The 26,470-nt window shown below is 41.6% G+C and overlaps 1 protein-coding gene across 1 annotated transcript in view; it reads left to right on the top strand.

Moving 5' to 3' along the window:
* The first annotated feature begins 2,700 nt into the window (after positions 1-2,700).
* The window catches only part of LOC120977381 (sodium- and chloride-dependent neutral and basic amino acid transporter B(0+)-like), a 40,109-nt gene continuing 16,339 nt past the window's right edge, over positions 2,701-26,470 (top strand). Inside the window, exons 1-8 of the mRNA XM_040405309.1 lie at positions 2,701-2,808; positions 4,257-4,404; positions 8,092-8,223; positions 13,028-13,189; positions 15,761-15,881; positions 20,595-20,727; positions 20,822-20,962; positions 22,451-22,679. Of these exons, the coding sequence (XP_040261243.1) occupies positions 2,746-2,808; positions 4,257-4,404; positions 8,092-8,223; positions 13,028-13,189; positions 15,761-15,881; positions 20,595-20,727; positions 20,822-20,962; positions 22,451-22,679 (1,129 nt within the window). The 5' untranslated portion in view covers positions 2,701-2,745. The remainder of the gene's footprint in view (positions 2,809-4,256; positions 4,405-8,091; positions 8,224-13,027; positions 13,190-15,760; positions 15,882-20,594; positions 20,728-20,821; positions 20,963-22,450; positions 22,680-26,470) is intronic.

Below are 26,470 nucleotides of genomic sequence, written 5' to 3' on the forward strand. Positions count from 1 at the left end.
TCCAGTCTAGAAACACTAAACTGTCTAAGTCCCTGGTAAACACATTGCTGCCACCTGCTGGTGTACATGGAAAATTACAGCAATATTCATGTAACAAGGATTTCAATGCACATTTGTGAGGATGTGATGTTAAATTACACAGGATGACAATGCAGATACACTTAACAGGTTGTAGCGGGGTAAAAGAGTATCGTAACATAACTCTGGGATGTTACATAAATCTGCACCATTGTCTAGGGCAGTTTTCTCCAACCTTTGGCCCTGAACTGTCTTTTACCTACAGTTCTCAGCTTTTCCAATAGCTAGAGAGCCATAGTTTGGAGAACACTGGTCTAGATGGAAGTGGCGTAAATAAAAGGAGGCAGTCCAGGTAGTTGCATCTTTTATTTAGACAAAAATTTATTGTTTGTCAGCAGTGTGAACACGGGATATGATATCGACCAACCATGTAATGTAATAGAGGAAGAGTTTAAAAGGACAAAAGCATTTAATGACTTCTTATATCGTCTATCAGTGCTCATTATAGGCAATTAATCTGCACATGTAAAAGGACCTTTACAGAGAGCCTACTGACTTTTGTGGACACGTGACATGCCCCTTGTTGACCAGTTCATTGTAGTAGGCCTACCACTTACTCTAGGTGTATCAGTAGGGAATAATGAGATCCTCACCTTACTCCAACCACTGTCCCTAGCTATTTGCACGATACATCCTAACTGATGGCTCATAACTGGTCTACAATCCCTCCTTACCTAGCTGTTGGGGCCTATACAAGAAATGTACCATGGAGGGAAAAATAATAAACTAGTGACAGATCAGCACTACAAAATAGAAATTAGGCGGCACAGACTAACCAGGTCAGACCAGGAAAACAAGCTGTACCAAATGAGGAGAAACAAATTAGAAACTAAACCTCGCCAGAGTCCATACCAGGAGAAAGACACAGAATAAGGCTACATTCACAAAAACGCATGGCATCCGTTGTTTTTGCGGATCCATTGTAACAATGCCTATCCTTGTCCGCAAAACGGGCAAGAATAGGACATGTACTATTTTTTTGAGGGGCTACGGAACGGACATACGGATGCGGATAGCATACTGTGTGGTCTCCTAATTTTTTGTGGACCTATTGAAATGAATGGGTCTGCATCCTATCCGCAAAAAAAACAGAACGGACACGGAAGCAAAATACATTTGCTTGAATGTAGCCAGAAACAATACCAAGCCAGGGATCAATAATAGGATTCCATGTCAGGGTGTAAATCGGCAGGCAAAGGGTTAGCATCTAGGTCCAAGTCAGACATCAGGAATCCAAGAACAAATAGCCAACTAACAGGGCTATTGCAACAATCCAGGGAATAAAATCAATCACTGGCAACTGTGCCCATAGGCTATAATGGCATCTGGTTAATGGATGCTTCATGAACTTTTCAATAGCATACATTTACCAGATGCCTGTGATCGATGCTATAAGGTGGCATCTGTTATTTATAGGCTAAGGTACCATGTGAAAAATAATGTATACCACATGGCATATATTATTTTTCCTGGATTCAGTGGGATGGAATAGTGTAGTGTACTAAGCTAGTCCATTTTTTTTTTATATATTGGTGTATACCAATCAGAGGAAGGCCGCTCTTTTTTAGCCTCTGACTAATGGATCCCTAATGACATATTTTGCATGTACGGGGGAAGCTTTTTCAGTGTACACTTTAAACCTAAGAAACAATATGATGTAAATGGGGCCTTAAAGGGGTTATCCCATGACAATCAGACATCATATAGTACATGCCAATCTCCTTCTAACAAACCCAGAACCAGCCCTGTACCTCACATGGATCCCCAGATATCCTCATTCATTGCTCTGCTAGATTTATATCAATCTGACAGCTCAGGGGAGTGTCTTATCTGCTGTAGCTAAGGAGGCGTGTCTCAGCTCTCCCTATCACAGCTCAGGAGGCAGTTGAATGATGAAACTGAGCATGTGCGGCCATCTCAGTGAGCAATACAAAGAAATTAGAAAAAGAACAGACAGCAGGTGGCGCTACACAGATAGATTTCACTAAATAACTCAGTGGCTATGCTAAGTTTTTAATTACATGTAGTTACAAAAGTATTCAGATCCAGGTGTTGGTTTGAAAACTGTAGAATATTTTTCATGGGACGACCCCTTTAATACCATTGTCTCATGTGAGTACTTTCAAAATTATTTCGAACTTAAATTGGTTTTCATGGATTGATTATTTATTAATTTTCACTGCTGCAGCCAAGGACTGGTTTCAGTGGTGGTGGGTTACTTGGGAACACATCACCACTGAACAAGCCATTGGCTGCAGCAGCTAACAAGACCAAGGCCATACCCAGCCGGAAAAAAACAAGCTGGGGACTAGAAAATGGAGGAAGGGGAGCCAGTGCACGGGTAAGAATGAATTGTTTCAGGAGAACCCTTTTAAGTATAGAAAATATTGCAGACAGCATTACATTTTACTACTTGCATGTCTGAAGATGCACAGTGAGGATCTCTGTGATGAAATGTAAACATCTCTTTAGTTTTGCATATTTTAATAATGGCAGAGATTTTGAAAGGTTTAGACAAAGAGCATCATTGAGAAATTGTAGGGATTAAATTACTAAAGTTCATAATTACAGCATAGTGCACTGCCAAATAACACCTCTATTCATCTAATAATAAAAGTTACATGGTGCAGACGAGCTACATTCTACAGAGCAACGTTTAACAGGAACATGGGGATTTTACCTTTACCGGGATTTATGACATGTGCGAATAAAAAATCTGTAGATCTCAATGTAAGTAATATCTATCTATCTATCTATCTATCTATCTATCTATCTATTTCTCTCCTATCTGTCTGCCTTTCTATCAGTCTATAGAGAAAGGCTCTATTGCTGAGCTGAAACGCTATTACATGGGTGAATAAAAGACCTTTTGTTCTTCATTTATATTTGGAGTATGCTGCCTTTTTTCACTTTATAGGGATATCCATCAATCTATCATATTATATCCATATATCTTTCTATCTATCCATTTACCTAGCTATCTGTCTATTATCTATCTATCTATCTATCTATCTTCTATCTATCTATCTATCTATCTTTCTATCTAAGCCAAGTTTGTGTTTAGTGTCACATATATACATCTGTATACACCCATAATCTGTCTTGCTTGACAGGGTTATGTCTGTTATTACCCTTTTCAAGGTCACAAAAGAATATATATACAGTACAGACCAAAAGTTTGGACACACCTTCTCATTCAAAGAGTTTTCTTTATTTTCATGACTATGAAGGCATCAAAACTATGAATTAACACATGTGGAATGATATACATAACAAACAAGTGTGAAACAACTGAAAATATGTCATATTCTAGGTTCTTCAAAGTAGCCACCTTTTGCTTTGATTACTGCTTTGCACACTCTTGGAATTCTCTTGATGAGCTTCAAGAGGTAGTCCCCTGAAATGGTTTTCACTTCACAGGTGTGCCCTGTCAGGTTTAATAAGTGGGATTTCTTGCCTTATAAATGGGGTTGGGACCATCAGTTGCGTTGAGGAGAAGTCAGGTGGATACACAGCTGATAGTCCTACTAAATAGACTGTTAGAATTTGTATTATGGCAAGAAAAAAGCAGCTAAGTAAAGAAAAACGAGTGGCCATCATTACTTTAAGAAATGAAGGTCAGTCAGTCAGCCAAAAAATTGGGAAAACTTTGAAAGTAAGGGCTATTTGACCATGAAGGAGAGTGATGGGGTGCTGCGCCAGATGACCTGGCCTCCACAGTCACCGGACCTGAACCCAATCGAGATGGTTTGGGGTGAGCTGGGCCGCAGAGTGAAGGCAAAAGGGCCAACAAGTGCTAAGCATCTCTGGGAACTCCTTCAAGACTGTTGGAAGACCATTTCAGGGGACTACCTCTTGAAGCTCATCAAGAGAATGCCAAGAGTGTGCAAAGCAGTAATCAAAGCAAAAGGTGGCTACTTTGAAGAACCTAGAATATGACATATTTTCAGTTGTTTCACACTTGTTTGTTATGTATATATTTCCACATGTGTTAATTCATAGTTTTGATGCCTTCATAGTCATGAAAATAAAGAAAACTCTTTGAATGAGAAGGTGTGTCCAAACTTTTGGTCTGTACTGTATATATAATTTTTTTTAAATAGAAATGAATTTATATGCGATAAATATTCCATAACTTAATTTACTCAAACTCTATTCAATACACATGTTGAATGTAGAATGAAGTCAATGAAGCTAACAATGATGGAGAACCAGAACGGGAGATGTGGTCTAGAAAATCTGACTATCTGCTCTCTATGGTCGGATATGCAGTGGGACTTGGCAATGTCTGGAGATTCCCCTACCTTGCTTTTAAAAATGGAGGAGGTAAAGCTATTAACCATTGAGGTGCTTCATGTGGACAAAAGGATTGGCCATCACTATCTGATCAGCTCAGGTACTGCACAGTTGGGAGCAGTGCTGCAGTAAGCAGTTGCATCCACTTTACAATGGACAGAGCTATATATGTAGTTCTGGCGCCAGCTTCTAGTGCGGGCGTTATTGCAGAAAAACTGATTGGCAGGGGTGCAGGGTGTTGGACCCCGTAATACTATCTTCATGCTCACTTGCGTTCAGATGCTGTACTCCCACAAACCACCAGTAAAATGCATTGAGAGGACTCCCGAGCTCACCTACATCATTGAGAGGACTCAAAGAGGAGTCCTCCCAATGCATTTTACTACTGGTTTGTCGGAGCAAGCGTCAGAATGCAAGTGAGTATGAAGACAAAAATTATATCATCGGACTCAGCATCACTTAAACTATACACTACTAACTGTAGTTTGGAGGGCTTTTCAGAGCTGACAGATTACCTTTAAGGATGTCAATTATTGTGGATTTTAGGGCATTGCTATTTCTTTAACTTTTTAGCTTTAAATTTCACAAGCCATAACTTTTTTCTATTTTACAATCTTCAAAGCCGTACAGAAATAATTTTTGATGGGATAAGTTGTTTTTTTAAAGTCCCAATTTTGGGGTACATCTAATGTATTGTATAACTTATAATCTTTTTTTAGGGGACAACATGAATAAACAGCAATGACATCATGTTATTTTCAGTTTTGTTTTTATGGTTTTTACCTTATGCACAATTACATTGTATCCTTTTCAATTGTCCCTTAGGGATATTATTCCATTATGGGCCGTGGTTGAATAATATCCCTAAGGGACAATTTGAAAGGATACAACGTAATTGTACAGAATCTAGTGACTATAAGGAACAAAGCCAGGTTATAAAAGAGAGGTTTTTGGAAAAAAATTTATGGTGAGGAACAATTAGAGAGATGTAGGAAAGAAGTGGAGGAGAATGGAAAGAGTGGGGTGGTAACTACTGAAAGAAGGGATAGAGATTTTAGATTTAAATGTTTGACACAATTTAATACAAAAGCTGGTCTATTGAAAAATGCAATCAGGAAAAATTTGATCATTTTGAAGAATGACCCCGTCATTGGCAATGAAATCCCAAATCAGCCAGTAGTGGTCTTTAAGAGGGCTGCAAACCTACGTAACAGGTTGGTGTACAGTGCGGGACCTGCAACTATAATTGGGCAGCAAGGAGTTAAATGTAAGAATAAATTCACATGGTGTGGATTCTGCCCACCATGTAAGAATAGAACCCGAGAACATAAAATGATGAAAGCGAAGGGAGTATATTCTAATAAGAAAAATCAGGCATTTAAAATTAAAGGTAATTTCTCATGTAACAATATATGGGTATTGTATGTGCTGGAGTACCCATGTGGCCTGCAGTATGTGGGCAGGACGACCAGGATACAGAAACATGTACGCAACTTAAAAAAGGTCTGGAGACGCACAGTGTGTCTCTGCACTTCAAACAGGTGCACCAGAAAAATCCTAGTGGGTTGCAGTTTATGGGGGTCGAATTAGTGAAGGCTCATGTATGTGGTGGTGACCCCATTGCCAACATCAACAAGCGAGAGGTGGAATGGATGTTTAAGTTGTGGACCCTCCAACCTTAGGGATTGAATATAGAATGTGACATCAAGCCATGTATTGTTTGAAATAAATTTGCGATAAGCACAATATCGGTAAATCCTGTTTACATATGACAGGTGGTTTGAGGACCTTGGGCAGATGAAATTGGGCTAGTGATTGGTAGTAAACCCTGAAGAAATCACCTGACTTATGATGTAGGGTAAGAGTTTTATGAATGATAATGGGGAGTATCTTTGAAGAGATTGTAGAGGGGATATTAGTAAAAAAAAATGTCTTAATTGAATATTGGTGGAATGGATCCTGTTTTATTAACTAATTTTTAGGTTGTTTTATGTGGTTTTAATGCTGTCCGTATTTTTTGTTGATGTATGGGTGGGACTTGGGGAGGGGGGGATTGATTTGTGGATTAAAGGCAGCCTCATAGGAGGCAGATGAGACGCCCCTGACGAAGCGCGTGAGCGAAACCCGGGTCAGGCAACGGGAGGATTTGTATTTGTTATATGCCTTTTACAAGTCATTGTTTGTGAGTACAATAATTTTTTTTATTTAAGACGGAGGAAAAGTTGCTTCACTATCAGCACGACCCCTTGATTTCCTGCAGGTTTCTGTTGGGGAAGGGGAGGTTACCTGAGGTTATCTTCAAAACTTTCACAAACCTACCTTAATTACTCATATGTTACTTGTAAAAGTTTCTAATATACTTTAACCTGTTGAAGTTGCGTGGATCAGCCACTCGGGAACCTGGTCACATGATGCTACTCCTTTGAAAGTCCTGCATCTGCTGACATCACCTCTTTCACCAGATTTCTGTAAAGTCATGGATGGGTCATCACTTGTGCAGCGCAGAACGAGAGAGGTGGTGCAGATGGGGCAAGAACTATTTGTCTCCCTGGCGCATGCACAGATGAAATGGGGTCAGGAGTTTGTTACTGTCTATAGCCAAGGCAGGAAACCTGGTAAAGGATGTGACATTGGCAGATGCTGAATATTCAGAAGAGGAACATCACATAACTGGGTACTTAAAGAGGACCTTTCATTGGTCTTTATAAGATAAGTAGCGCGTTAGGTAGGGCATAAAGTAGGGATCCTATAGTGCTTACTATTATTCCTAGGCGCCGCACCCTTCGCCCGCTGTGCCCTCCAGCAGACGAACAGGGGGGTCTTTTGAAAAAAAACAAAAACAGCCATGGCATCAGTGGGGGCTGCCCTATAAGGTAACACCCTAATTAGACTTTTGCAAAACTGATGAAAGGTCCTCTTTAAATGAGTGATCCATACAACTTCAAGATGGTAACTATATTACAAATTTTCTTCTACAAGAGAGATCCGGAAAACCCTATTACCTTCTTTATATCTTGTTTTCTAAACATGCTCTCAATACAGTGACTTGGTTCTGCATGGTTGTGTACAACTCAGCCTATAGTATATAGGCAATCCTATATAATATACTGTAGTCATGTGGTCAAGGTGGTTCTTTTGCATTCCCCTCATCATGATCAGGGAGGGATCCCATCACGGATAGTCAGACTGGGGTTATAAGGGTTTTACATTGATTAAATATTGATGGCCTATCCACAGGATATATCAATCTATCAGATAGTTGTGACTCCCATTCCCAATACTCCAGCCGATTAGCTATTAGGGACCTCTTCACAGTATACCAAGAATGATACCATACATTGTATATTGGTCATGCTTGGTATTGTAGCTCAAGTTCATTCACTTAAATGGGACTATGGTGCACAAGGTCATGTGACTAATGGGCATGACGTCAGAAGAAAGGAAGAGGTCATAGCATTCGTCTGAGTGTTGGGTGGGGGTGCAAGGAGTAGAACTCCACCGATCTGATATAGGATGGGCAATTCATATTTAAGTCCTGGAAAACCACTTAAAGCAATGATTTTCTACTCCTTGGTAAAGATGGTGATGCTCCAGGCTGGAATTGTTAGCTCAATCTGAATGATTAGGATTCTGGAACCTCAACAGAGAAGATAATTTCGAAAGATTCACTCATCCAAAAAGATAACAAATCGGTAACAATGTGTTTCTATTTTTCAGGAGCCTTCCTAATCCCTTATACAGTCATGCTGGCATTTGCTGGTTTGCCCATGTTTTTTTTGGAATGTTCAATCGGACAGTTTGCCAGTCTGGGTCCTGTTGCGGTATGGAGGATTGTGCCAGTCTTCCAAGGTAAGATTTAGGTCCCTTTCACACAAGCGTGACGGATTAGGTCCGGATGCGTTCAGGGTGGGTTCAGTGAAACTGGCACAATTTTGTCAGCAAGTTCAGTCAGTTTTGTCTGCGATTACGTTCAGTATTTTCCGCGCAGGTGCAATACGTTTTGATATGTTTTTTGATGCATGATAAAAAAAATGAAGGTTTACAAACAACATCTCCGAGCAACCATCAGTGAAAAATGCATTGCATCCGCATCTGCTTGTGGATGCAATGCGTTTTTTCACTGAAGCCCCATTCACTTCTATGGTGCCAGGGCTGTGTGAAAATAGAACATGTTGCGTTTTTCACACAACGCAGAACTGATGCGTGAAAAAAAATGCTCATGTACACAGACCCATTGAAATGAATGGGTCAGCATTCAGTGCAGGTGCTATGCATTCACGTCACGCATCGCACCTGCGTGGAAAACTCGCTCGTGTGAAAGGGGCCTTAGCCCCTCTTCACACAGGAGTAGCGGGTGAGGGCCGGATGCGTTCAGGGTGCATTGCGGGAAACTCATGTGAGTAGGCACGCAATTTCAGTCAGTTTTGTCTGCAATTGCTTTCCATTGTTCAGTTTTTTCCACGCGAGTGCAATGCATTTTGCACGCGCGTGAGAAAAAACTGAATGTGGTAACCAGACCCGAACCAGGAATTCTTCACTGAAGTTCGGGTTTGGGTTTGGTGTTCTGTAGATTTTATTATTTTCCATTATGACATGGTTATAATAAAAAATAATAGCATTCTTTAATGCAGAATGCAAAGTCCAATTGGGGGTGAAAAATAGAAAAACAATACTCACCACATCCACTTGATCGCGCAGGTTCTTCTTCGTCACCACGCGGTGAGCGTGGTGACGTCAGCGCAGGTCCTGCTGAATGAAGATAGAAGGTCGCTAATCCCTTGTCTCCTTAGAAACCATGCGTGAAAATAGCACCGCATCCACATTTGTTTGCGGATGCTTGCGATTTTGACGCAGCCCCATTCATTTCTATTGGGCCTGCGTTGCGTTAAAAACGCAGAATATAGAACATGCTGCAATTTTCACGCAACGCACAAGTGATGGTGAAAAACATTGCTCATGTACACAGCCCCATTAAAAAGAATGGGTCGGGATTCAGTGCGGGTGCAATGCATTCACCTCACGCATTGCACCCGCCTAAGGCCCCTTTCACATGGGCGAGTATTCCGCGCGGATGCGATGCGTGAGTTGAACGCATTGCACCCGCACTGAATCCCGACCCATTCATTTCTATGGGGCTGTTCACATAAGCAGTGATTTTGACGCATCACTTGTGCGTTGCGTAAAAATCGCAGCATGCTCTATATTCTGCGTTTTTCACGCAACGCAGGCCCCATAGAAGTGGATGGGGTTGCGTGAAAATCGCAAGCATCCGCAAGCAAGTGTGGATGCGGTGCGATTTTCACGCACGGTTGCTAGGAGACATTCGGGATGGAGACCCGATCATTATTATTTCCCCTTATAACATGGTTATAAGGGAAAATAATAGCATTCTGAATACAGAATGCATAGTAAAATAGCGCTGGAGGGGTTAAAAAAAAATGTAAAAAATTTTTACTCACCTTAGTCCACTTGATCACGCAGCCGCCTTCTCGTCTGTCTCCTTCTTTGCTGAACAGGACCTGTGGTGAGCATTCATTGCAGGAACAGGACCTGTGGTGACATCACTCCGGTCATCACATGATCCATCACATGATCTTTTACCATGGTGGTGGATCATGTGATGGATCATGTGATGACCGGAGTGACGTCACCACAGGTCCTGTTCCTGCAATGAATGCTCACTACAGGTCCTGTTCAGCAAAGAAGGAGACAGACGAGAAGCTGGCTGCGCGATCAAGTGGACTAAGGTGAGTTAAATTAATTAATTTTTTTTTAAAACCCCTCCAGCGCTATTTTACTATGCATTCTGTATTCAGAATGCTATTATTTTCCCTTATAACCATATTATAAGGGGAAATAATACAATCTACAGAACACCGATCCCAAGCCCGAACTTCTGTGAAGAAGTTCGGGTTTGGGTACCAAACATGCGCGATTTTTCTCACGTGAGTGCAAAACGCATTACAATGTTTTGCACTCGCGCGGAAAAATTGCGCGTGTTCCCGCAACGCACCCGCACATTTTCCCGCAACGCCCGTCTGAAAGAGGCCTTAGAGTCTGGATTTAATTTGTTGTTTTCTCTTTGCTGGTTATGGGAAAGTTTTAGAGATGTCTGTAAATTTCAATTACAACTACAGTGACATGAAAATGTATTTGCTCCTTGCAACACAGATTTTGAAATACTAGTGTCTCAATATACAAGTTGGGCAGCAACAAATCTGATAAACAAAGGTAAATCTGTAGGCAGATGGCTTATCTTAGCTTTGGCCCACATTCATATGACATTCCAGTACAGGACAAGGAAATGTTCTACCAACTGAGCTTCCTGCTTCAATCTGTAACACAACTGAGCTCAGAGAGATGAGCACAAGACAAACAAAAATGTAGAAATGTTTGTTCCATATACAGTGCATTCAGAGAGACTTCATACTCTTTAACTTTTGTCACATTTTGTTATATTGTCTACAATAACAAAAAGATGTCCATCAGTCCACACCCAGTTCCCCATTATGAGAAAGTAAAAAAAAAAAAAAAAAATATTTTTATTTTTATTTTTTTAAATTTATTAAAAAAGAAAAACTAAAATTTTGCATGGACATACGTTTTTAGACCCTTTGCTATGACACTTGAAATTTAGCTCTGTGGGCTTCCCATTTCTCTTGATCATCTTTGAGATATTTCTATACTTTGATTGGAGTCCACCAGTGGTAAATTCAGTTGACTAAACATGATTTGAAAAGACACAGCCTTGTCTGTATAAGATCTCACAGCTGACAATGCAAACAGAGTAAAAACTAAGCCACGAGGCACAAAGAACTGCCTGTAGAGCCTAGAGACATGATTGTGTGGAGGCACAAATCTGAAGAAGGGTAAAAAAAAATTGGCTGCCCTGAAAGATCCCAAGAGCACAGTAGTCTCCATAATTCTTAAATGGAAGAAGTGTGAAGCAACTAGAACTCTTCCTAGAGCTGGCCACCCCATCAAGCTAGGGGATCATGAACACGAACGTGTGCTGGACAGTATTACAGCCCATATACAGCAGATCCGCAATATGCTCCCCCCCGGGCCGTTTTTGCACCGAATTATAGATGCGGACCCATTCACTTAAATCTTCTATTATTTTGTGGTGCTGACGGATCATGGACCCATTCTAGTTGAATAGGTCTGGATTCATCTGCGGCAGCCGCACGGATGTTGCCCGTGCATTAGGGTCTTCAAATTGCGGTCCCCAATGCATAGAATGGCCGGCCAACGGCCGTGTGCATGAGCCCTAAGTGTTCAGGGAAGAAGAAGCTTGGTAGGAGAGGTGACCAAGAACACAATGGTCACTCTGCCTGAGTTCCAAAGATCCTGTGTGCAGATGGGAGTAACTTCCAGAAGGTCAACCATCACTGCAACACTATATCAATCTAAATATTAATGCAAGATTTTAGTTTTTCCTTTTCAATAAATTAGTTAATTAGCGAATATTTTGTTTTCACTTTGTCGTTATGAGGTATTAAGTGCAGATTGGTGGGGAAAACTAGATTTTTTTTATTTTAGCACAAGGCTGCAGCGTAACAAAATGTGAAAAAAGTGAAAGGGTCTGAAGACTTTCTGAATGCATTGTAACTGGAAACGAGCCATGTGCCACATAGAGATTATACCCTGATAAAATATGTCAAAAAGTAAAAATACATATAGGGGGTCATTTATTAACATATGTATTCCACTTTTTGGCATATTAAAGTCGCAGATTTTGTCGCATGGCAATTTTGCTGCAAAATCAGTGATTTTTTTCCCAATCACGCCGTACATTACCAGTTACCTAAAAAATGATGCCATATATGCCACAACCGCCATACTAAATACATGATGAAAAAAGTACAGAGACCAAATAACAGCTTTATAAATAACATTACCGTACTGTGTCTAAATGAAACTGCCGTTCAATTAATATTATAGCGGATATCCCATAAACTTAAAACTCACCTTTCTGTGGGTGGAGAGTAGCTGATCAAGCGCCTGCATCTCCCAGGATGCATTGCAATTAGCTCTTGTTAACGCCTTCCTCTCCTGCATAGAAAATAGTCCCTCACATATAGCTGCAGAAATACATATGGTAAATTATGTCCCCACATTTCCCTTCTCCATTGGCTATAGATGTATACAGTGCTTTACAGGTGCTTTACTTGCTTCTCTATGAGAAGACAATGCCAGAACAAAGGGGCAGGGAGACGGGAAGCTACTAAGCATGTTAGTCAACCAATGAATACATGAGAAGGTGGATTATTAGGAGTAGGGGGCAATACCAAGAAATTGTAATTAATGTAATTAAAATGCCCTATTCATTGCATTGTCATACTCTTCGTGGGATAACTCTACCATCTCCCGCGATGCTAGGGAGCCTCATCCCCATCGCAGCCTGCCATTGGCTGCCCCCCGTCAACAGATGTTTTGATCCGAGCAACGGGGAGATGCAGAGGCGACCATGCGGGGACCCGTAGCAACGCAGGTGCCAGGGAGTGGGGAAGTATAACCTACATGACGTGTCCTGGCATTGGGGGGGATCATTATAGGGGTTGGATAACATATTCCTTTTCCGCTTCACTTTGCATACTAATCTAGAGTAGTAAATGGCTTGTGACAGAACTGCCTTTTTTCTCCATTGCAGGTACTGGAGTAACAACGGTTCTCATATCAGCACTGGTATCTATTTACTACAATGTTATTGTTGCCTACAGTCTATATTATTTATTTGCCTCATTTACGAGTTACCTGCCATGGGCGGAGTGTTTCCACTGGGCAGACAGTAGGTGTCGTAATGGTATATCAGGTTAGTATATATTTTTTATATGTTCATAAGAAAATTGATTCAGTATTTTTTCTATGGCCTTGTTATTCTATGGGAGGGGAGAATGGAAAGTAATTGGGACACTGTGACCAAGAAGGCACTGTGCCTGTTGAAAGAACATAAAGGCAATTTTCATGGGAACACTGTGGCTGGTTCTCCAAAAACTTGGACAGAAGATAAGTACTTGTGTAAGGGGGTAATATCATATGTCCATACTTACCAATGTTTCAGTTGGTAAAATCGGGAAATCTAAGCCCTGCCCCCAGGGAACACCCACTTATGAGTGGGGATTGTTTTTGTCAGCCCTGGATAACACAATTTTGGCAGTACCGTCTCTGAAAATCAGGGACAGTGTCACCAAATTCGGGGCTGTTGACAACCATGTATGTTCTCATGGTGGTCAGGTCCCCTTACAGAAAATTGGAGGATATTTTAGGCTCAGGGTGGCATACTGTAAGTGGCTCTCCCCTGTAGGATGGCCGAAGGAATCGGGAAGACACAGTCACCCCACGTAGGGTAACAAACTTACAGTTGCAACAGTCTTTGATAGGCAACATACTTAGTGGTTAATGTCTCTCAGTGAGGCCACAGGCTTCGTTACCAGCATCAGGACAATTTTGTACACTGTCTCCGTAAGTGGCAAAAGATACATTACTGTCCCTTTTAAAACTAACAATTCATTCTCCCTTTGGCTGATGCAGAACACAATTACTCAGTATTGCGAATGATGTAGATGACCACATTTGCAGTACTACCTTGCATACCTTTCAAAGTGGTGTAGTATCTCACAATTTGCACAGTGTCTAGTAGGCGCTCCCGTGTTCAGTATCTCACTTCACAACCATTCTGCATGCTGTCTCTCACAAAATATTGGTCTTTGCCTCTTTTACAGGCCCCAGCTGCTTTTAGGATGCATGGACTAGGAGGCTTCTCGTTATCCCTCATCTAGCTCTACCTCTGAACTTTGCAGTATTTTGCTTCTAATGCCCTAGAAATTGCATGAGGTGCTATACCCTTCTTGCAGCAACCATCAGTTCAATCTTCCATGTCCTGTCTAACTCACACTCACTGAGCACATGGCGTGCATAGGCCTGTATTTATCAAATCACCCATGAGCATCTAATGTAAGCTTAAGGACTGCAAGGAATTGCCATTCAGCACAGGACCTTTGCTAATTAGGTCAGCTATCAGAAGGTGTTGCCTCATCCCATATGATAATATAATTGCATAATAGGTAGCATCAAACCTAAGTGTTGTTCTACCTATCCTATGATACAAAACATGATATACATTATATGCCCTCTGTGCAACAGAAATGTGCAGCTACAGGGTGCTCCCCTTGTCTTCAGAGCGAACTTGTCCATCTCATATACCCAAGGTATATGACTTTCCCAGTATGAGCACTTACAAGTTTACTCACAATAGTATCCATTTACCATTCCCTCGCTGATATCTCACAACAGCTTAAAGGGACTGTACAATGTAAATCACATATCACAGAACATGACCTGTCACATTTGTGCAAGCGCTGGGGAGTAGCATGTGTCAACATAAGAAAGAACATTTATCGTAGGCCAGCATTTTTCGTCGGTCTATGATATCCCAGTGTGCTGCTGGAGGCCACATCTAATTCATGATGCCTCGTCATAAATTTGGCGCAGCTCCAGCAGTCCATGTAGTTAAACTTAAATCTACGTCAGCCCCTAGCTGGCGTAGATATCAATCTTTTTTTTTAACCAGAAAACTGTGATAAAAGAAGATTAATATGCCAGGGCTGCTGGCTATGCCCCCAACCCACACTCACCAAGTCCCCTATTCAGTGGCAAGGATGGTGAAGAAAAGCCACTTATGCAAACATTTTGGCAAGTGGTGTCTAAAAAGTCACAAACTCTGTGTTTGCAGCTTTTGTACCCCAGAAAACTGTCATGTGGAGAATGATAAATCCCACCAATGTGTTAGCAATTCAGTTCTAACAAGTTACTTTACAGTCCAACTAGGTGGCATTGCCACCACAATAGGGTCAAACGACAACCCATAGCAACAATCACTGTAAAGGATACAGTCTTTTTTGTAAGATGTACAATGCTGGATTCCAACCCTTTTACACACGGACGCTATCCGGCATCCATTCTGATGGGCAGATAGGTTGCAATATAAATTTTTTGTTTTAAATTTCCCACTTCCTTCCTGCTCCATGGCTCCTGGATTTCTAGTCCCCATTTATCGTCTATATTCCACATGGTCATGGTCATAGGTGTTGCTGCAGCTAACAACCGGCCTCAGCGGAGACATGTCTCCAAATAGCATTTCACTCCAGGGACATGTGCCATTTGGGGGCACGTCACCACGTGACTCCCATCCATGTTGAAGTAGACAGACAGGGACCAGAAGGCCAGTGAACACAGAACAGGAGTCACAGAGGCAGAAAAGAGTGGCAGGGAACATGTAAATATGGATTTCTTCACAGGTACCGCTGGATGGGTTAGGGGATTTTTGAAAAAAATGTAGACAAGTTTTAAGACAATATAATCTTTTTTATTTTTTTTTGCATAGGGTTATGCAATGTAACATTGGACAATGCAACAATAATCGCAAATGTGTCATGGGTAAATGACAATAATCTCACCTGCATCGCTGACAACAATACTGAACTTCCAAGCAAACAGTACTGGGAGTAAGTATGAAAGTAATTTCATGCATGGAATATAATTAGGATTTATTCATATGGGGTGGTAATGAAGCTGAAGAGTACCACTGTACCAAGTATTGTGCAATGGCAAAAACAACAATTGCTGTAAAACTGCAGCAAAAATTCACACATTTTTAGCTGCAGCGAAGTCATGTCCAAAACCTCATGTTGTTGCATAAGGTTTTTCACGTTGTGGGTAAGTGATGCCACTGTATTGATGTAGGTAGACCTACTAGGGCTTATTAACACTGTGGGTTTGCCTCTTTTTTTTTTTTGCAATATAAATTGCATGTAAGTACATTTAATTTTGCAGGGAGGCTCAATTGTGGTTCAACAGCATCAATAATGGTTCATCTCTCTACTGCACCATCACCTGCTCATGTGTATAACTAAAGATCTGCAAATTTTTCAAAAATTCGATTTGGCCGGTTTTTCGCTAAAATTCTGTTTGATCCGAATTTATTCGTAGCAAATTGCATTAAAAAGCAGCTATTTCCTGGCTGCAGAAAGTCTTCATAATGGTGTAGAACACTGTGCCTTTCAGTAACATGCGTAGGGAGTCTGCTGTGGTAGTGAAATAATACTGTGACATGCAGATGATAGGTGTCGCTCCTAAAATCACTGCACACTTCACTTATTTGGGCAGTCACGGGGCCAAAACTGACCAAATAACTCAAGTATGAACTCAGCCTTACAGGTCGATGTTACCGCCAAGAAGAATTGCATTCCTTTTACACCGTTGTCAGCTGATTACACATAGATGTCTTTAGAACCTGTTCTATTAAACGCTTATACAAGTAGAGCCACCCCGACAGAGTGGAGAGGGTGTCAGCAGTATGTTTGTGTTGCTGGTGTGGCTGGGCAGGAACCACATTTACCCAGTGGGCTGTAAAGGATGATTTATTGTCCTTGACTAAAGTTACAGCTACCGACCAATTTTCCCAAAAAAGGCTGTATCACAAACAAATTTCACCACTGAATGGCTAATCGACGTAATTCGGTTCATACAGAAGAAAGTCAACAATCACCCATCTATTTTCCCCAAAAAGGCTGTTTCACAAAAACATTTCACCAATGAATGGCTAATCAACGTAATTCGGTTCATACATAAGTAAGTCAACAATCACCCATCTATTTTCCCCAAAAAGGCTGTTTCACAAAAACATTTCACCAATGAATAGATAATCAACGTAATTCGGTTCATACAGAAGAAAGTTAACAATCACACATCAATTTTCACATATTCTTTTTCCTATTAATACACCCCCAAAAATGAATATAACAATTACAATTCACCGCAGAACGTCTAATAGGATGTAAGTATCTATCCTATTAATACACCCTGTAAATGGTGGTAGTACAATGGAACGTTACTGCTCAATGGCAAATATATATATATTTTTGACACTAATAAACGCCAAAAAAGGCTTTAGAACATATAACTGCACCGCTGAACGGCAAATAGGCCCTTATTTTTTTCCACTTAGACACGCCACAAAAGGCTTTAGAACATATAACTGCACTGCTGAACGGCAAATATATTTTTCTTTTGCCACTAATACACGACAAAAATGGCTTTAGAACATATAACTACACCGCTGAACAGCAAATAATATTTTTCTTTTGCCACTAATACATGCCAAAAAGGGTTTTAGAACATATAACTGCACCGCTGAACGACAAATAGGCCCTTATTTTTTTCCCCTTATACACGCCAGAATAGGACTTTAGAACATATAACTGCGCCGCTGAATGGCAAATATATTTTTCTTTTTCACTTATACACGCCACAAAAGGCTTTAGAACATATAACTGCACCGCTAAACAGCAAATATATTTTTCTTATTCCACTTATACAAGCCACAAAAGGCTTTAGAACATATAACTGCACCGCCGAATGGCAAATATATTTTTCTTTTTCCACTTATACATGCCACAAAAGGTTTTAGAACATATAACTGCACCGCTGAACGACAAATAGGCCCTTATTTTTTTCCCCTTATACACGCCAGAATAGGACTTTAGAACATATAACTGCGCCGCTGAATGGCAAATATATTTTTCTTTTTCACTTATACACGCCACAAAAGGCTTTAGAACATATAACTGCACCGCTAAACAGCAAATATATTTTTATTTTTCCACTTATACATGCCACAAAAGGCTTTAGAACATACAACTGCACTGCTGAACGGCAAATATATATTTTTTTGCCACTAATACATGCCAAAAAGGGCTTTAGAACATATAACTGCACGGCTGAATGGCAAATATATTTTTCTTTTTCCACTTATACATGCCACAAAAGGCTTTAGAACATATAACTACACTGCTTAGGGCTCTTTCACACTTGCGGCAGGACGGATCCGACATGCTGTTCACCATGTCGGATCCATCCCGCCGCTATTTCGCCGTGCCGCCGGACCGCCGCTCCGTCCCCATTGACTGTAATGGGGACGGGGGTGGAGCTCCGGCGCAGCACGGCGGTGCACGGCGAAAGCCGCCGGACTAAAAAGTCGGACATGCAGGACTTTTTAGTCCGGCGGCTTTCGTCGTGCACCGCCGTGCACCGCCGTGCTGCGCCGGCGAAATAGCGGCAGGACGGATCCGACATGGTGAACAGCATGTCGGATCCGTCCTGCCGCAAGTGTGAAAGAGCCCTTAACGGCAAATATATTTTTCTTTTTCCACTTATAGATGCCACAAAAGACTTTAGAACGTATAACTGCACTGCTGAACGGCAAATATATTTATCTTTTTCCACTTATACACACCACAAAAGGCTTTAGAACATATAACTGCACCACTGAATGGCAAATATATTTTTCTTTTGCCACTAATACATGCCAAAAAGGCCTTTAGAACATATAACTGCACCACTGAACGGCAAATATATTTTTCTTTTTCCACTTATACACACCACAAAAGGCTTTAGAACATATAACTGCACCGCTGAACGGCAAATATATTTTTCTTATTCCACTTATACAAGCCACAAAAGGCTTTAGAACATATAACTGCACCGCCGAATGGCAAATATATTTTTCTTTTTCCACTTATACATGCCACAAAAGGCTTTAGAACATATACCTGCACCGCTGAACGGCAAATATATATATTTTTTGCCGCTAATACATGCCAAAAAGGGCTTTAGAACATATAACTGCACCATTGAACGACAAATAGGCCCTTATTTTTTTACACGCCTCAAAAGGCTTTAGAGCATATAACTGCACCACTGAATGGTAAATATATATATATTTTTCCATTTATACTCGCCACAAAAGGCTTTAGAACATATAACTGCACAGCTGAACGGCAAATAGATTTTTCTTTTTCCGTTTATACATGCCACAAAAGGCTTTATGACATATAACTGCACAGCTGAACGGCAAATATATTTTTGTTTTGCCACTTATACACACCAAAAAAGGCTATAATTTTAGCACTTCACCACACAACGGCTAATAAACCCTTTTTTCCCACTAATACAAGCCAAAAAATGCTTTAGAACATATAACTGCACCGCACAAGGGCAAATAAGACGTAGAAATATTTCCTTGTAATAAACCCTGTTAATGCCTGTATCAAACAGCACTTGCACCCCAATAACAAGAATGGTTTGCTGGAATTACAGAGCTGTATAATGACAATTTTGATCCTCAGTCAGAGCAGCAAGGTGTAATAGGATTACCCAGACTGTAACCTCCCCTACTGAACCCTGGTGTACATATATGCTGTGGAATGATTCCTCCCTATCCTTTCCCTACACCTTGAATAATCTTTCCCTGAACTTGTAAATCGTTTTATCAGCACAATGAAATCTTTCCTAGCACTGTCACTAGCGCCTGCTGACATCTCTCCCTGCACTATGTACACCCGAAAATGGCAGAATCCAAGATGACTGAGGCTATTTATAGGGCTGTGACATCACAGGCATGGCTGGCTGCTGATTGGCTGCATGCATGGCATTATGGGTGATCCCACCTTCCCAGAGTTCCTTGCTCCATGTCCTCACACGTGCAGCAGCCATTTTAGGAAAAAATGTGAATCGTTACCTTTGAAGAGTGAGGAAATTCGGATTCGGTGCAAATCGAAAAAAACCAGGAATTCGGATCGAATTAGACTTCGTCAACTTCGATTCGCTCATCTCTATGTATAATCAAAAAGCAATAACTTTCCACAATACTCTTCTATTCACACATGCCATTTTTTAGTTTCTTTGCTGCCATTTTCTTTACAATGAAAAATCTCAATTTAAACTGCAACAACGGCAAAATGGCTCCAAAAGCAGAACATGTAGATGCAGCATAAATCTTTGTCATGAGCAAAACATTTTTATTTATTGTGCTTCTTCGAGAAATTCAGGGAAATTGTAAAACTTCCAAATCTTGGAGACAAAATGGTCCCACAGTCATAGCATTCATAAATGATTGCACTGCTGCTGTTTTACCAAAATATCTTTCTACGGGCTTACACTCGGAATGACCTTAAGCAAAGATGTTCCTAAAATTTATTTTGGTCCAATTTGTCCAAATTGGCTAAGAAATTCTAAATTGGCATGAAACTATCTTTCTCTTTCTCTCTCTCTCTCTCTCTCTCTCTCTCTCTCTCTCTCTCTCTATCTATCTAATCTCAAGTCTTTGTGTCTACATCCAGATCTATTAATGAATATATGTTTGATCTTTATTTTTGCAGAAAAGTGACCCTGCAGCAATCTAGTAGCCTTGATGAGACAGGGCATGTGGTTTGGTACCTTGCTCTTTGCCTGCTCCTGGCATGGATCATAGCTTTTGCCGCACTATGTAAAGGCATAAAGTCTTCAGGAAAGGTACATTTATCATCCTATTACTTTTACATCACTGTAAATCTTTAATTCTATCAAGGTTAGTAGTAATTTACTGTCTCTTTACTCCTAAAATTAGGTGGTGTACTTCACGGCCTTGTTCCCCTATGTTGTCTTAATTATCCTCCTTGTCCGAGGAGTCACACTGGAGGGGGCTAGGGATGGAATCGAATATTATATTGGGCAACAGTCTGACATCAGCAAGCTCAGCAATGGAGAAGTGAGTATTTTCAATTCAACTTTGCATTTGACCCTATTTTTCTTGTTTATTTCATGTGTTTTGGGCTACAACGGGACTGGACAACATTTTAAGCCACCCGTACAATAAGATGATCACCCCATTTTCGGATGATGAAATCTCTAACAATCAGCTGCCATTGCAAAATTGTGGGTGACCACATATGGTACTTCCCCTCCACCCACCATAGACCGCCATGTAATACAAAATAGCACCAAGTCTGCCAGTATGGCATACCACCCAACCTTTTGGACAGTCAAAGAGGATCACGTATGGCTCATTGTGTAAAAGATCCAATCACTGACTGAGATCCGTCATGGCTGCAGCCAGTGATTGGCTGACGAGCATTCACAGCCATTTCCCGCCATGTTGAGACAATATCAGTGAGTGGGGTGCAGCAGGGACATAATTTCAGCAATGGGGGATTAGTAAGGTGGGTATAAGTTCTGTAATTTTTTACAACATGTTCATCCCCTTGGACAGCTTTTTTCTTTTGCTAGAATACCCCTTTAAATATCAGCAACAAATCATCTGAGGTCCAACTTTCACCAAATAATGAAACACATATAAACTGAGGTCTAATTTACAGGAAGGAATCAGTCAGATAGTCTCTGCAGCAGTTTAGTAAGTTTATTAATGTACATTTATTTCCCAGGTCAAACACAGGAACATTTAAAGAGCAAAGAGGGACAGAGGGGCTTAGGTCAAAAAGAGGGACATTTGGGGTAAATGGAATGGGAAACAACTTTTTGCAGTGGCTATACAGTCGGTCTGCACTCGAATACCAGTAAGAACAACCCTATAAGCAAATAATAGCATTCTTAATACAGAATTCTTAGTAAAATGTCCATTGAGGGGTTAAAAATAATAAACAAATTTAACTCACCCCATCCACTTGGTCGCGTAGTGTATCTCCTCTTCTCTCTTCAGGACCTGGCTAAAGGACCTTTGATGACGTCAATGTGCTCATCACATGGTCCATCACCATGGTGATGGACCATGTGATGGACCATGTGATGAGCGCAGTGACATCATCAAAGGTCCTTTAGTCAGGTCCTGAAGAAAGAAGAAAGAAGAGGAGATCCGCTATGCGACCAAGTGGATGGGGTGAGTTAAATTTGTTTATTATTTTTTAACCCTTCCAATCCTTATTTTTCTTAGCATTCTGTATTAAGAATGCTATTATTTTCCCTTATAACCATGGGGCCTGCGTTGCGTAAAAAACGCACATATATAGAGCATGCTGCGATTTTCACACAACGCACAAGTGATGCATGAAAATCACCACTCATGTGCACAGCCCCATAGAAATGAATGGGTCCAAATTCAGTGCCAGGTGCAATGCGTTCACCTCACGCATTGCACCCGCGCGGAAAACTCGTCCATGTGAAAGAGGCCTTAGTGTAGTCGTCACCTGCGTATGATTACATCTATGGCAAGTTTTAATTGTTAATTGACATTTTTTCCTAGGTCTGGAGAGATGCTGCTACCCAAATATTTTATTCCCTTTCAATAGCCTGGGGAGGAGTGATCGCTCTTTCATCTTACAATAAATTCCATAACAACTGTTACCTGGACGCCATTGTGGTCTGCGTAATAAACTGCCTTACCAGCGTCCTTGCAGGATTTTCCATCTTCTCCATTTTGGGGCACATGGCTTCAGTGTCAGGGAAAAAAGTCTCAGAAGTAGTTGATGAAGGTAAGAAAATGTTCATGCGTTGACAGTAGAACTAAAATTATAGTATAAATTTGCTTTTACAGAAGGAAAAATATAAAATTATTTATAAATGTTATGGGCATCACTATTAAGGTATTAAAACCCCAAAAGACTAGTGTCTAGTAAAAACACTAGTGTCTAGCAAACTTGTGGTTTTAAGTTCGGCGTACAAGGTTCAGGTTATCTAAGAATTTTGTTATGGATTCCGCTACCATGGACCATAAGTTATGGTCCATGGTAGCGGAATCCATAACTGAATTCTTAGGTAACCCGAACCTTGTACGCCGTACTTGAAGCCACAAGTTCGCTCAACACTAGTAAATACCATTATAAATTTCCACCTATATTTCTTGTACTAAATGTGGTTAGTAACAGGGCAGTGTAAGGCACAAGTATTTGATGATTCCTATGGTAGTACAAATGAGCCCATCCAGACCTGTTTTAGACCTGTTTCAGCCTATCAGCATAGTCCTCTTCATCCTCTCCAGCCTATTGCTGGCCATCCCTAGATATTTAAAGCACCTTCCTGAGCAATAAGTTTATCTAGCTTGCTTGTCCCTGCAAAAGTGTGCTCTTCTATTTGTCTGCATGTGTAATAACCTCTGCCTGTTTCCTGACTCTGTTTCTCTGCTGCCCAATCTGACCTTGGCCCAAATACCATATTAACCCTTTCCTGCCTGTCCTGAACTTCAGACTGTTTTATGGATTTGCACCTCATGGGTCAGCTGTGAACTGCACAGGGAGTACTCCAGGAGTTAATGACCTGGTGGCTTGCCTGAAGTGAAGTTGAACACCAGGGTACTGCCAGGATAACATTCTTAGGATTAGCCCAAAGTCAAAACTGTTGGTTGACACAGTGGCTCCACACCCACTGCCATAACACAATTCATAGACATGATTTACTTATATCATGCATATGTAATAAGATGAGGAGATATTCAGGCAAATCCTGAAATTCAGAATTGGCTATAAATAATTGCATTGCCATTAATACAGTTAATAGAGATAAAGTTTTAATATCCTGACATCCTTCTACCATTTCTATAAATAAAAACTTCCTCAAGACCACCCGGTCATCGCAAGTAAAAAGTTGACTTTTCAGTTTGCTTGTCGATCAAACCAAACTAAATCACCCAGCGGGTACACTCAGTGCCTAAAATTCCAGTGTGACTACTAGTGATGATCGAGCACCAAAGTATTCGGGTGTTCGGCCCGAACACATTGCTATATTCGTCTGCTCGGCCGAGCACCCGAGTATAATGGAAGTCAATGGGAGACAACCAGGCACCCACTGTTCTGAAGAGGGGAGGGTGCCTGGTCCATTGGAAAAAGTCAGAAAGTGACAGAAACACCACCGAAAGGATCGGGAACAGCATGGGGACAATGTCTGGATACATCTTTAACTCCCAGGTCGCTGCTGGGAACGATGTTGTCCGAGTTGTACGCCACTTTTACAGACTGACAAAAATATGCACAAAACCCCCACAAAAAATAAATTTTACAGGAAAAATTGTTAGGAAACATTCTTTCCAGCATATTCAATTGTATATAAAGTGCAAGTGCTGCAAAAAATTACAAGCAAAAGGCACTCCAAAACAGCTTGTATGTCACATAAAGGAGGGCCTCATTCACATTTTGGTACAATTGTTCAGGTAGTGGGACTCCTACACTCATAAAGCCTATGCACTAAGGGTAAAGGGCTGCCAAAAATTACAAGGAACCGGCACTCCAAAACACCCTTTGTTACACATAAAGGAGGGCATCATGCACACCCTTGAAAAATTATGATTGATGGCCTGCTGGTGACCCTCAAAAACATTTGGAGCAAGGGCCTGCTGATCTGACTATCTAAAACCTTAGGGGTGAGGGCTTGCTGCCGCATGGTGACTCTAGATAACCTCTGGCCAATTGCACGTCCCCTTGAGAGCGACGATCCATTTGGATGTCTGCCCTATCAACTTTCGATGTTCTTTTCTGCGCCTACCATGGTGATCACGGGTAACGGGGAGTCAGGGTTCGATGCCGGAGAGGGAGCTTGAGAAAGGGATACCACATCCAAGGGAGGTCAGTGGCTGAAATCTGATTGGCTGTTGTTGCCTTGCCCCTTTTTTTTCCTAATTGTGAACCACCCAGAGAGGGTGGGTCAAGTTATTAAAGCTCAAGATGCAAGAAAGGCAGCAGGCGCACGGCAATTACCCACTCCTGACTCGGGGAGGTAGTGATGATAAATAACAATACAGCACTCCTAAGCGGCCCTGTTATTGGAATGAGTACACTTTCCATTAAAGAGGATCTATTGGAGGGCAAGTCTGGTGCCAGCAGCCAACTTGCTCCTGGCCTCCACAACGTTCACCCAGTGTGCCATCATGGTGAGGAATGTGACCAGACTCTTGTCTACTGAGACTGGACATGTAGGTGAGGGCCTGCTGCTGCTTTGTTGACTCCAGATAAATTTTAGGCGATCGCACGTCCCTGTGACGGCGACGATCCATTTGGATGTCTGCCCTATCAACTTTGGAGTAATTTTTCAACAAGGACCTTCTGGTATATCACCGTTTTGCTTGTCCTCTCCACCAGAGGAATGAGAGATGAGTAGTTATCTTAGTAGCGGGGGTCGAGAAGGGTGAACAACCAGGCCTTGTTCATTTTTATCTGAGTCAACCTGTCAGCATTGCCAGTGGACAAGCAGATATGCTTATCTGTTATAATGCCACCAGCAGAATTAAATACACGCTCAGACAAAACGCTGGCTGCAGGGCAGGACAGCACCTCCAAGGCGTAGAGCGCAAGTTCATGCCCCATGTCCAGCTTGGACACCCAGTAGTTGTAAGGCACTGAGAGATCATTTAGGACGCTGACACGGTCTGCTATGTATTCCTTCACCATCTTCCAAAACTTTTCCCTCCTTGTACCACTAGGCCGCGCTTGAGGGTGAGGTTGCTGGTGGGGTGTCATGAAAGTGTCCCATGCCTTGGAGAGTGTTTCCCTGCCTTTGTTGGAACTGCTGTGTGTTCCACTTGTCTCCCCTCCTCGGTTGCCTAAGGAAGTACGGTACTCTGCCGACCGCGTTGTCAGATTGAAAATTTTGGAGCAATCTCTCAACAAGTACCTTCTGGTATTGCACCGTTTTACTTGTCCCCTCCACCACAGGAATTAGAGATGAGAAGAGTTCTCTTTGTAGCGGGGGTTGAGAAGGGTGAACACCCAGTAATCCGTGTTATCTAAAATGTGTATAACGCGAGGGTCACGCGTAAGGCGGCCTAACATGAAGTCAGCCATGTGTGCCAAAGTACAAACAGGCAAGACATCGATGTCAACATCAGGATGACTCTCCATCTCCTCATCCTGCTCCTCCTCCTCTTCTGCCCATCCACGCTGAACAGATGGAATTAATGTTCCATGGGTACTACCCTCTGTAGCAGAGGCAACTGTCTCCAGTTCCTCCTCCTCCTCCTCCTCTTCATGGTCCAATTTGCACTGAGAAGACGAACTGAGGGTGTGCTGGCTATCACCCTCTGTAATGTCCTCCCCCATTTCCTCGTCTGCCCCATTCAGAGCGTCGTCCTTAATTGTGAGCAGCGATCATTTGAGTAGACACTGGATACGCTTATAATAGCGTTATCGCAACTAACCATCTGTGTGGATTCATCAAAGTTTTTTTAAAACCTCACAGAGGTCTGACATCAATGCCCACTCCTCGATTGCGAATATTGGCAGTTGACTCGAAAGGCGACGACCATGTTGCAGCTGGTATTCCACAACTGCCCTCTGCT

Source organism: Bufo bufo, chromosome 8 (genome assembly GCF_905171765.1).
Source record: "Bufo bufo chromosome 8, aBufBuf1.1, whole genome shotgun sequence".
Classification (NCBI taxonomy): Eukaryota; Metazoa; Chordata; class Amphibia; order Anura; family Bufonidae; genus Bufo; species Bufo bufo.